The sequence below is a fragment of the Thermobia domestica genome, chromosome 13 (assembly GCF_964235325.1).
Source record: "Thermobia domestica chromosome 13, izTheDome1.hap1.1, whole genome shotgun sequence".
Lineage (NCBI taxonomy): Eukaryota > Metazoa > Arthropoda > Insecta > Zygentoma > Lepismatidae > Thermobia > Thermobia domestica.
This window is the reverse complement of record NC_137466.1, coordinates 213301761-213314681: the sequence shown is the minus strand read 5'-3', so window position 1 is coordinate 213314681 and position 12921 is coordinate 213301761. Positions and strand designations below refer to the sequence as shown.

At 38.0% G+C, this 12921-nt stretch overlaps 1 protein-coding gene across 1 annotated transcript in view; it reads left to right on the top strand.

Annotated features, from left to right (window-relative positions):
• Positions 1–12921, top strand: part of LOC145669005 (ubiquitin carboxyl-terminal hydrolase 40-like) — a 106712-nt gene that overhangs the window by 20460 nt on the left and 73331 nt on the right. The window contains exons 2-3 of the mRNA XM_081737329.1: positions 7132–7310; positions 9391–9516. Coding sequence (XP_081593455.1) covers positions 7132–7310; positions 9391–9516 — 305 coding nt within the window. The remainder of the gene's footprint in view (positions 1–7131; positions 7311–9390; positions 9517–12921) is intronic.

Sequence of the window (12921 nt, the reverse complement as noted above, 5' to 3'; positions counted from 1 at the left end):
CTTCGAGATTAAAACGCCGATAATGTCTATTGATTTCTCGCAAGACAGTAAAGCCAGAAGTAGCCATATTCAAATAGGGAAAAAGGTAAGGTAAAAACAAAAAAGGAATAGGCAAAGAAAACAAATATCTAAAACGAGAAGAAAAAAAAAGCACGAATTAAAATTGAATTCAGAGATCACTACGTTATCAAAATGACTACACGATCAATCCTAAAAGAATGATCATATCTCAAATAGTTCTACTACTGAAACGTTTTATTGTCGTCATACTGGAAATCAAACCCGGGACCAACATCAACATGTAAATGACCTAAGTTTCTGTAGTGATAAAAAAGAATGAATGAAATTGTTTTTCTAACTGTGCCGAGAGAATCATTGTAATAAGCATTTTTTCCTCTGACACTGAACTTTAAACGTATGACGAACATGAAACGAAAACAAAAATCTCATGTGCTTGCTTTTTTCGAGCTAAGACAAGGAATACTCGAATTCGTTTCTCGGCGGAGATCAGATTCCACATTAAACTGTAGGTCCACGTCTCACGTTGTAGGGAACAAATTCGTGCGTAGTTTCTTTGTTTACGTTAAGAAACTGAGCTAAGTGGTTAGCGTTACGCACCTCTGGCCCGGGTTCAACACCCAGTATGCGATCAGATTCAACATTAAGCTGTATTCCTAGCCCCCCACTACTGAAGGGACGCTAAACCAAAATCAACAATTTTCTCGTGCTTACTTCTAATGTGTGGGATTCCTAATTCGATCCCCGGTCAAGTAAGTGAGGGTTATTCTTCCATTTGCTAAATAATTCATGCTAAAATAAAAACAATGATAACAATGTTATCCTCATGCAAAAACACTCCATTGATGTTAAGAAAACGCGGTCGATACTTACCTCAAATTCAAGGAACGGAGTAAAGTCACGCTGTCACTAGAGGTACACCTACGTTCATTCACGATCTTCGTGGAAGTAGGACTTCAAAAATGAAATTAAGAAATTTATTTAGGTCTGAAACGTGTTCAACTATAAAGTGACATCACTATCAGCCAATCAGAAACGAGGAAAATGAATCAATGACATCACGGAGAACCAATGAAAACACAGCTTTCATCATGAGCCGAAACGTGATGTAAGAAGCAATCTGATTGGTTGTGACATTATTCACGTTTTTTCTCCTTACACATCAATCGTTACGACATCTAGTATTGCAATTTTGATCATGACATCATACCGTTGACTCGTTAGTTTCTTACGACATTCAAATTACCACATCTAAAAATGTGATTCATTTTCCTTAAACTTGATTGAAAAAATGTAACACTCATCGATATGTTACGAAACTGTCTTTGACATAAATGTAAAGTTGAGCTTTAAAAGTCCGTCAGCTGAGAAAAAAATGCTGATGTAGTATAAGCATATGCTGCAATTTCACAATAACAAGCTTCTATGCGTAACAACGAGCAGAAATGTGTAGTAATGTAACATAATCTGCCCATGTTCTTTTTCATACGTGAAACTGCTGGCACTGAATGGAGTACGGTGACTCAGCGTTTTTTTTCTTTTTCTGATGTGTGAGTTCTCTGCTTCAATCCGCAAGCAAGTAAGTTTATGATGTTTTCTCATTTCTCATCATCGTTTCAAGTGGGACGATAACATTTCCTGAAACTAACACCAAGAATCAAACTCGGGACCATTGCATAGTAATCAACACACGTGTACGATGGCTCAGTGCTTGTCTCTACTGTATGAGGTCCCTGCTTCAATCCTCAGTCAAGTAAGTTTATGATGTTTTCTCATTTCATCATTTCTCATCATCGGCGGGGACATTAAATTCAACATTTCCTAAACTAGCACCAAGAATTGAACTCGGGACGATTGCAAGGTTCATCCCTAAAGCGGAACAAATTGGTTCACAAAGTACTTATCAAATTTAAGGGAATCATTTTAAATATACCTCCATATAACGTAATAAGGCTCCAAAGGAAACGATAACTCCCAAAAAGTAAACCATTGTACTCTATTATACAACAAAATGTCTCAGGGGTGCACAAATGTACCTATGTCTTATGATAGGTAATGGACCCCTATACATGGCCATATAACCATATAAGGTAATAGGATCTCATCCAAGGAAATGAATTAGGTCAAAAACAAAACACGTGGTACAACGTAATGCTTACGTTTATATTTTGGCAATTTTGTACCCCTAAAAGGGAACGAGGTAGACCACCGAAATTTATAGTGATCTATATTAGGGTTCTATACTATTATACCAAATGTTTAAATTGGGCAATTTCCAAAATTTAAGGGGTGGGCCAAGGCACTCCTGCCAAATTTTTAAAGGGTGCACAAATGTACCTATGTCTTACAATAGGAAATAAACACCTGTATACACCCATATAAGGTAATAGGACCTCATCCAAGGGAATAAAATGAGCCAAAAAAAAAAAACCAAACATGTGGTTGTACTAAAAATTTGGCAATTTTGTACCCCTAAAAGGGAACGAAGTGGACCACCCAAATTTATAGTAATACATACTAGGGTTCTATACTATTGTACCAAAATGTTTAAATTGGGCAATTTCCAAAATTGAAGGGATGGGCCAAGGCACCCCTGCCGGGGTGCACAAATGTACCTACGTCTTACAATAGGAAAATAAACACCTGTATACAACCATATAACTATATAAGGTAATAGGACCTCATCCAAGGGAATAAAATAACCAAAACCAAACACGTGGTTGTACTAAAATTTGGCAATTTTGTACCCCTAAAAGGAAACGAAGTGGACCACCCAAATTTATTATAATACATGTTAGGATCCCGTACTATAATACCAAATATATAAAATGAGCAATTTCCAAAATTTAAGGGGTGGGCCAAAAGTACCCCTCCCGGAGTGCACAAATATACCCATATCTTATGAAAGGTAATGGACCCCTATACATGACTATATAACTATATATATAGGATAATAACACCTCATCAAAGGGGATAAAATCAACCAAAAACCAAACACGTGGTTGTACTAAAATTTGGCAATTTTGTACCCCTAGAAGGGAACGAGGTGGACCACCCAAATTTATTATAATACATGTTAGGGTCCTGTACTATAATACCCAATGTTTAAATTGGGCAATTTCCAAAATTTTAAGGGGTGGGCCAAAGTACCCCTCCCAAAAATTTCAAGGGGTGCATTAATATACCCATGTCTTATGAAAGGTAATGGACCCCTGTATACGCCCATATAACTATATAGGGTAATAATACCTCATCCAAGGGGATAAATTAGGTCAAAAACCCCCGAAATTTGAATTTTTGGCAATTTTTTACTCATAAAAGGGAACGACATAGACACCCAATACTGATAGAGGTACATACTGTGGTCCTAGACTACCACATCCAATTTTTAGATTTGGCAATTTCCAAAATTTAAGGGGGGTGGTCCTATGTACCCCTGCCAAAATCTAGAGGGGTGGTCCTAAGTACCCCTAGGTCATTGACACTGGCCAGGGACCATGGGTCCTGGGGTGGTCCTATGTACCCCTGCCAAATTTTAGGGGGTGGTCCTAGGTACCCCTAGGTCATTGACCCCGGCCAGGGACCATGGGTCCTGAGGCAGGGACCCAGGGGCCAAAAAGTTAGCTGAAGTCAGGCCCATACTACTAACAGCCTTTTGTAGATTAAATTATACTCTTTGATTATATTAATAAATAATTATATATCAGTCATTTATACTTTTATTGTAAATTTTGTAGTATAATGAAAAATTGTATTTGTATGGATTGCCCTGTAGTGAACTAAAATTGTATTATTTTCATTTGTTCGGAATATTATAACGGATGGAGTAACTCACTGAGACGATGAGAGGCAAGCCTAGTTCAAGTGTGAGTGGAAGTTACTTTACACAATACAAAAATAAGTTGAATTGTAGGGCGCTAACATCCCAGTGCAAATATATAGCCGGCGCATTTTCCCCTCTTTTTGGGGTAGAGCGCAAACATCCCAGTGCAAATATATTGCGAGCGCATTTTTTCCTATTTTTGTGGTAGGGCGCAAATTTTCCGGGCGCAAAAATTCTCGCATTCAAGGAAAATATAATGTCCGTGAAGTTGACAAGCCACTTATGTCAGACTCCAATTTCGACTTTAAACGTCGCTAGTGCTACGTTAATGTTCGATAGTGACGCAAATCGTTAGTACTCCACAGATAACGTGTGCTTTTTAAATAATGGATATAAGTCTTCTACCTGCATGCCGACACGCCCACTTCTAAGAATCATCTCAAAAATGAGGTTAACCGTTAGAGCAAGTAAGTGCTCATTAGTGCCATTAACATTAACGTTAATGCCTCCATCGCACGGCCCTTTGAGTAATAATAATACCATGCTCTTTGCTAGAGTTCCAATGCGTCCCTATATTCTCGCGAACATTCTGACGTGCCCAAGTTAGTTACTTTTTTTTCAACTATTTATCTGTTATTGTTTATTGTTTATTGCTAGTCTGCAGAGTAGTCCTTACTTTAATATGCCATTGTCCTTGATAATCATTGCGTATTTACAAGCAGTTTGTTATTACTGTTAGAAGATATCAAAAAACAACAGATAAAATCTACTACTTAACGGTTCATATTTTTCTTTTACAGTACATAAACGATTAATAATAATAATAATAATAATAATAATAATAATAATAATAATAATAATAATAATAATAATACTATTCCAACATAAAAGTTATCAATTGCATCACACTGGCAACAAGCGACGCTTATTTTAACTTCATAAAAATTCGTTTCCCACGATTTTCTGGAAAACTACGTATGATATCTTCATTATGTCAAGTTGTTTAACTCAGTATCATATATGTCTTCCCTCTGGACAATATCACAGTAAAAAATTAAATATTAGGAGTACATCGTACTTTTGGACTACATCTCATTAACCATGGGAAGATTGAGTAGTGTAAGTTTCAGCTTAACTTGCATCATACATTCTTAGGATTACAAAAAGGAAATTTGTTCGTTGCATTTGAACAAAATTCTTAGGATTACAAAAAGAAAAAATAATTTTCCCGAATTCCGGAATTTTTCCGAAATCCGGATTTTTTCCGAATTCCGGAATTTTTCTGAATTCCGGATTTTTTCCGAAATCCGGAATTTTCCGATTTTACTTTCCGGATTCCGGAAAGTAAAAATTTCGGAATTGGCCATCCCTAATATATATATATACAGGTTATTTCAAAACAACGCTGACAGCATTTGGGAGGTGATTCCTGACACTAAGATAAGTCAAAAAGTATGGACCAACGTGGTGCACAAATGTTTCCTTTCGGAGTTATAGGCTGCCGAAAACATGAAAAAATGAACTTTAAAGGTTCATAGTTCCAAAACTATGAGACCTATCGCAGTCGGGTCAAGACTTCAGTTAGGAACCAATATATGCACTATCCAAAAATACATGTTTCAGAATCCTAAGGTACTCGAGCAACAATTTTTATAGGGAGTTTGGCTACGGGCATTTAATTTGAAGCACTCACCAACTACCTCTATAAAAATTGTTGCGGAAGGGATTCTAAAGCATGGATATTTGGATAGGACACATATTAGTTCCTAAGTGAAGTTTTAACCCGATTACGGTAGGAGCTATGGACCTCTGAAGTTCATTTTTTCATGTTTTCAGCATCCCATAACTCGGAAAGGAAGCATTTGTGCAGCATATACTTGTGTGTGTGTGCTGGTTGGTCTATACTTTTTGTCTTATCTTAGTGTCAGGAATCACTTCTTAAACGTTGTCGGTGTTGTATTGAAACACCCTATATATTTTTTTTCTAATGTTGAAAGTTTGAAAGAAAGATAAAACAGAAGCAGTTAGGGGTTAAGTTCCAAAGTTGGTCGTCCGTTTCTAATAAAATTGTGAAAATTTACCAGAAAGAAATGAATAATTTGCTTGTGTGCTTGATAATGTATTAGGAGACAGAAAGGTGTGTTTATTTTCTTATATAAACAGTTCTAAACATGGAACTATTTGGCAAGCGGAGGGAACTACTTCGCGCAAGGTTACTTTACGGTAGGATTATGTGAATGTAATTAGCATTTGTTTTGTAAATATGGCTGGTAATAATCAGGAAAATCTATTAAAAGCAACTAAAAGTTATGACTTAATAAAACTAAAAATAAATTGTAGAAAATGCAGTAAGGAAATAACTCTAAAGAAACATGGAGAAAGTTATACTTTTCAATGTAACGGTAACATAACCAACATGGTGGCAAGGTTCTAGAACACAGGTCCCTTTCCTATTTAGCTGTAATAAAAAGAGAAAACGTGACATGCAGGGCTCTAAGCCACCTTCATTCGTTAGCGCTCGCTCGGCACTACTATGTGACTTAAATATTAAGCTTTGGTACACAAAGGAAACAATTATTACCCTTTTAACCAAAAGCTAGGTGGACGACCAACTTCGGAATAAATGCCGCAGTTAGTGAGAAAACTGCTTGAAAAGTGCTAGAAATCAAGATAACGAAATATTGCAGGGGTTTTTAACTCTACAACGTACTCACAGCTAAACAACGATTTCAGGATTTTTAATACAGATATACTTGTGTACTTAATATATCTTGCCCGCTTCTTCAGTGGCTTAGCGTGCACACACCTTTAATGCACGGGATACCGGATTCGGTTCTCGGGAGAGCATTGAAATTTGAGCGCCTTACGGTGATCCGGATTCCCCCTTAAACTGTAAGCCTTCGTCTCATCCTCAATATTGAAAAGGGGCATTAAACTTCCAAGAGCAACAAGGTATTAATGTAGTTTAAAAAAAGTCGCATGCAAATATAAACAATTCGCAAGACCTTTTAATGTTTGGCTACAACTATTGTTCTCAAGGTCATTTCGAGTGACAAATAAGCCCTGAAGAATTTCGAAAACATATATAGGTTTTCTTTAGCAAAGTGTGCGAAATATGTTTTGAAATGAGTTAATTCGATTATAGTGTTCTGTACTTTTGTTTTTTTAGAACTATGTTAAAGAAAGTTCTGTGCTTCTGGTCAAGCAGTATGTATGTTCCATAATTATTGTGATTCTTTTCTTGTATTTAAACAGTCATTGAAAGATATTTAATTTTGCTGTCTTCTCAGAAAGTTTGCTGCAGTTGCCGAAGGAAGAACTTGGTTGGACAGATAATGCGAAGGATGAGAAACAGATGCGAATCATTCCAATTCAGCTGCAGAAGCTGTTTACTAACATGCTGCTGGCTGATTTACGAGCAGTGTCTACAGCCGAGCTTACAGATAGCTTCGGATGGACTAGTGGGGAAGTAAGGCAATACAGTAAAATCCCGATTGTTTCATCAGCGCTGTAGCTTGTGGGCTTTTTCTTTTTTTTTTTTTTTAACCTAAGAAACTTTATTCATATGTTATATAAGCCTAAATCCTTTATCGTGGACAACTGTATCAAATTTAAATCAGTTAAAATCAATTTTGAGGTCGATTATATTAGTTAATGGTAGCAAAAGTTAAAATCAGTTTTGAAGTTGATTGTATGAATCAATGGTAGCAACAATTAAAATCAGTTTTGAGGCCGACTGTATCAGTCAGTGGTAGCAACAGTTAAAATCAGTGTCGAGGTCGACTGTATCAGTCAATGGTAGCAATAGTTAAAATCAGTTTTGAGGCCGACTGTATCAGTCAAGTGATGATGTGCTTTTCACTATCCCTTATGCGAATATACTTTACGTGCTGCTTTAAGTTAATCTAATGATGATGCAATGATACATTTTGTGCATAGTTGGAAAATAAATAAATGAACAATTTAGGCCTTAACGGGATAGTTGTAAATATTGATGAAAAATTTAACAGGTTAAATTTGAAAATTAAGGTAAATAAAATATAATTAATTAAAAATTAATGTCATAAGTGACTAATGGTTAAAATTAACTTCAAATCAGTGAATTAACCCTCGGACTACCAACGGGGGAGGGGTACTTTGTGCCCATCACAGTATATTTTTGTAATTACTCCTGTAATCGTTTGAATGTTAATTTGTCTCGTAAAATTTGCTATTTTAAGTTACTGGGCACAAAACACTCCCCTCCCCCGTTGGTAGGAGATGTGACCAACATTTAAAAGTGTCACTCCTAGATGGCAGCATAATTAATAGCTGTTTGTCTTATCTTGTGTACTGTTCACTTCAGTTTCTGTAGATTTTTGTGAGAGATTCTAATTTGTTTCTTTTGCGAGATATATTTAATCTTAACAAATGGGCACAAAATGACCCCCCTCCCTTTAGTCTGCGTTACAAAATATACCTAGATAGTGCAAGGATTAAGCAATTAAAAGGGCAATTTTCACTATTATGCAATGAAAACTTGCCTTCAGTTGTGTGTTAATATAAAATTCAATGGATAAAATTAAAAGCATGGGAAAATTAATAGGTTATTATGAAAAGTTTCTATTTTCAAACTCAACTGACAATTAATAAAAATAATATAAAATCCAGTAAAACATCAAAGAAATTATATATTTTTAAATACAAATTTTCTCGTATCTTGTAATCCTGCAAGAATTCTCTCAGTTCTATTTCCAAATTATATGAGGGTCATTCAGAAAGTAATGCCTCCAAGGTGATACCTTTATTTGTATTTGACAGATAGCATCGATACAGGTATGAGTTTAAGGCTTGCAATGTCAGCTACAAATGGTGGCATAATTTTTCAAGATAGTTCCCATTACGGTCAACACACTTGCACCAATGCGAAACCAGGTTTTTCATGCCATCAGCGAAGTATTGTAGTGGCTGCTGGCGATACCATTGCCGAACTGTTGCTTTCACCTCTGCTTCAGAACTCTAGCGTTGGCCCTCAAGGTGATCCTTAAGTTTTGCGGAAGAGCCAAAAGTCATAGGACGCGAGATCCTGACTATAGACAGGACGAGGCAGAATTTCAACAACACTGTGCTAGCAGATGGGACAACTTTGAATTTTTTGGTGGAGGAGAGGATATGTGGCGGTACTCCATCGACTAATGCTTTATTTCCGGATCGTAATGGTGTATCCATGACTCGTCGCCGGCGATGAATGTTCCTGAGTGCACAACCTTCCGCACAGTCAGAAATTCAATGAGAGCCCGCTGTTTCAACCGGACGTCATCACTGGATGCCATGGATTGCTCCATTATTCTGGAACGAAAAGAGATAGGAAGGTGAAACGCGTGACATTCTATAGCTTAACCATCAGTGCATTAATGATAAACACTTTAGAATGTGTGCAGTATTATTGGCTTGGAGGCATTACTTTTTGGGTATCACCGTCGTACAGTGAGTTCATGATACCAAAACACGATTTTACGCTCGCAATTTATTTTGTGCATTGTCCTAATATATGTAAATATTTATTTTAGGCTTTCCAACAGCATGATGTACAAGAACTGAACAGGATCCTGTTTTGCGCGATTGAAAAGTCGTTGATCGGTACATCAGGATGTGACCTTATTTCTCAATTGTACCGTGGAAGTATAATCAATCAGGTATGCAGATTTTATAAATTACTATGTAATGAAATGCTAGAGTCTTTCTGTTTCAAATGTGTCCCTACTGGTGCTTCTGTCGATGTAGGTTTTCCTGTACCTCCCTTGAAAGAGGAAGGACAAGTTACTGTGGCCGAGAGCCCTCAATAGTTGGATCCGAACATGATTGCCACATTGAGTTATTTCATGGGTTCCACTGAGCATTGTCTTGCTAGCTATTCTAAAGTAGTCTACGATCTTCACTCACCAAAACCAAAGTGGCCTCGCGTGTCGTAGTCGCTAACGCTCTCGCCTTTGGTGCGAGCGGTCCCGGGTTCGATTCTCGGTGAAGACATTAAAACGAAAAAGTGTAACAGCCTTTTCAGGTAAGCTATCTTAAGTGAGGTTTTTCCTGGGTTTGTCTCATTCATACCAGGCGGTACCTAACTTAAAGATCTCAGACCGCTTCCTTCTTTCCCCAATCCTTTCTTCCTTCCCTTTAATTGGATTGTGTGTTTGCCGAGGGACGTCATCCCTTATGTGCATGACGGGCTAAATGACCATCGATGCCGACAGCCCTGCAGTCGTAATTCCTAATTCATCGAGGCCAAACGACTGAATGACAAAGAGGCCGTGGTGGCTCAGTGGTAGAGCGTTCACCTCTGGTGCATGGGGTCCCTGGTTCGACCCCTACTCACGCCAGTTGAAATTTGTGGTGGACAAACACCGTGTGCGTGGGTTTTCTCGGGGTTTTCCCGTTTTCTCCCAATTTCTTCATTTCTCATTACAGTCCTGTCCTTTAGCCTAGCTGGTATAACCGTGGGACGTAAAGATTTAATTTCATTTTTACGACTGAATGACAGAGCCGAAGTCAGTCACTTCTTTCTCCAAAGCAAAGAGAAGGTTTCCTCCGTAAGAGAGCGGCGAGGGTGGGGCCGAAGTATGTCTCATATATTTTTCAAGGGTACACTTGAAATAGAAATGCTCTAGATTGGTTCTTCTCTGTCTAACTGAAAAAAATACCGGACTCGCCATTCAGTAGATAATTTCAGTAAGATATTTATAAGAAAAATAGAGGAATTAACCGAATTTTCTTCACATCTTATCCACTATAAAGGTTAATTCGACACTTATTCGTGGCATTTTAGAATGAAATTAGTGTCAAGTCAGCCTTGAGTCATTCATTCATTCATTGATTTTTTAAGGAGGAAAGCTACTTTATATTGTAATATACCACGTGCTTATGTTGACAAACATCCAACATGTGCTTGTGTTTTACAAACATTCTACACGTCCTTCTATTTATAAACAAGCACCACATGCACTTTACGATAAAATACTTCACCTTACGTTGGAGTACTACAAGTTGCAGCCGACAGAGACATCAGCGACACCTACAGTCACATGACGGAACAGCAGCGCCACCACCTCCCGGAGTGCCTATATAACAAAAAGGATTCCATGAACAGCTATCAGTCTGCGATTGGTCACACCTTCTCTAGCTTGCTCGGAGCTCTAGGAGATACCGAACCCAAAGCCCCTAGTTTGCTTTGAAACACTAGGCTTTCCTTAGGGGCACGGTGGCTCAGTGGTAGAGCGTTCACCTCCGGTGCTTGGGGTCCCTGGTTCGATCCCAGCTCGCGCCGTGTGGACTTTCTGGTGGACAAACATCGTGCTCGTGGGTTTTCTCGGGGTTCTCCCGTTTCCTCCCACTTTCTTCATTCCACCATTTCATTCATTTCTCATAATCACCGTCTCCTTTAGCCTAACCGGCATAATCGTGGGACGTAAAACTGAAAGATTTCATTTCATTTCATTTTCATAGGCTTTCCTTCCTCTCGCTTAGCTTGCTTCGGAGCATTGGGGATTCGTAATCCACTCCACCTAGCTTGATTTCTGCCCTAGGCTGTTCAGGCCTTGGGTCGTCTTTTCTCTACTTCATGTTTAAAAAAATGTTATATTGTAGTATTTCTATAAATACTGTTTATAATAAAAGCAGTCAAACAATGGAGAAAAGATTCCAGACATATAACTCTACTCTATTAAGCTCTACCTACCCTTTCACAGGTAGAATTTTACAATATATTTACCCTGTCTGTCCGTCCGGGAGCCAGAAATTTAAAGAATTACTTGTGATGGATCACCATCAAGGATGTAGAGGGTGAAAAATTAGTAATTGAATTCGTTGAAGGAGATATTTAAGCCAAAAGTGGTAGAAATCAACCATTTCCGGTTTTAAAGTTGATCACGATAGAGCAAAAACATAATAAATAGGAAGAAGTGGTTTACTTTTATCGATTTAGCGTCTCAAGAATACATTTGATTAGAAATCAACTACAACTTCCGGTTTCAATACTGATCTACATAGAGTGAAAGCGAGAAACTTTTTTCAAACCGGAAGTGGTAGAAATCAAGCTTCTGGTTTTAACGTTGACTACTATAGAGCAAAAAAGGTAATAGATAGAGAGAAGCAGTTTTCTGTAATCAATTGACAGGGTGGCCACTCACCTGGAAAACCTGGAAAAGTCAGGGAATTTCTTAATTCTGGAAAAGTCAGGGAATTTTGATGAAAAACATGGAATTTTTACTCGGGAGAAAATTTACGTTCTGCTGTATTCCTAGCCATTTAGCCGGTTTATTTATATACAAAATAGCTTTGGTCGCTGGGGGCTTCGCCCCCAGATTTCTCCTTCCTTCCAGGTTTCGTTTATCTAGCTCTGCTGGTTTGGGCTGCGCATACTTTCTTCATATTCTTTTGTCATTTAGTGCTGCCCATGAATTGAGCTGGAGCGAAATCGGGACCATTTTGTAATTAACACACTTGTTTAGTTCGATGGCTGCTTGATTTCCAGAATTCGCTCGGGGCTGCGCCCCTGCATCCCGTTTTGGTGGTCACGTGATTAATATAAAGGCTGAACGATAGTTGAGTATTTCTGCCGGAAGAGTTCCGAATGTGTGTCGAATTCCACAGAATGTGTGGAATTTTGGTTAATGCGTGTATTTCTATGTGGAATCAAAAACTGTGTGGATTTCACATGCATTTGTACTCAGTGGCGGCAGTACTTTTTGCGATACACGATTAATTGGCCATGCTTTTATACAGATATTTGACCTTTTGACCACCAGTTTGAAGTAATGGCATTCCCCTCCCCCTAGTTTTTACACCCAATTCCGCTACTGCATGTACTATTGTTCCAAAAAAAAAAAAAAAAAAAAATCAGCTTCAAACAAATTTTTCTGATTTCTTAAAAGCACATTTTAATAGTGCTCATTTACTTCAGTTCCGTTGTTTTGTTACACAATATTTCCCATCTATGTCGACCTGTTCACCGGTTGCATAACCACCGCACGCCACTGCTGGCACGACAAAACCTTTGGGACCCGGGCCTACCTAAAGTTGTTAATGCCGGCTTTCTAGGCCGAAGT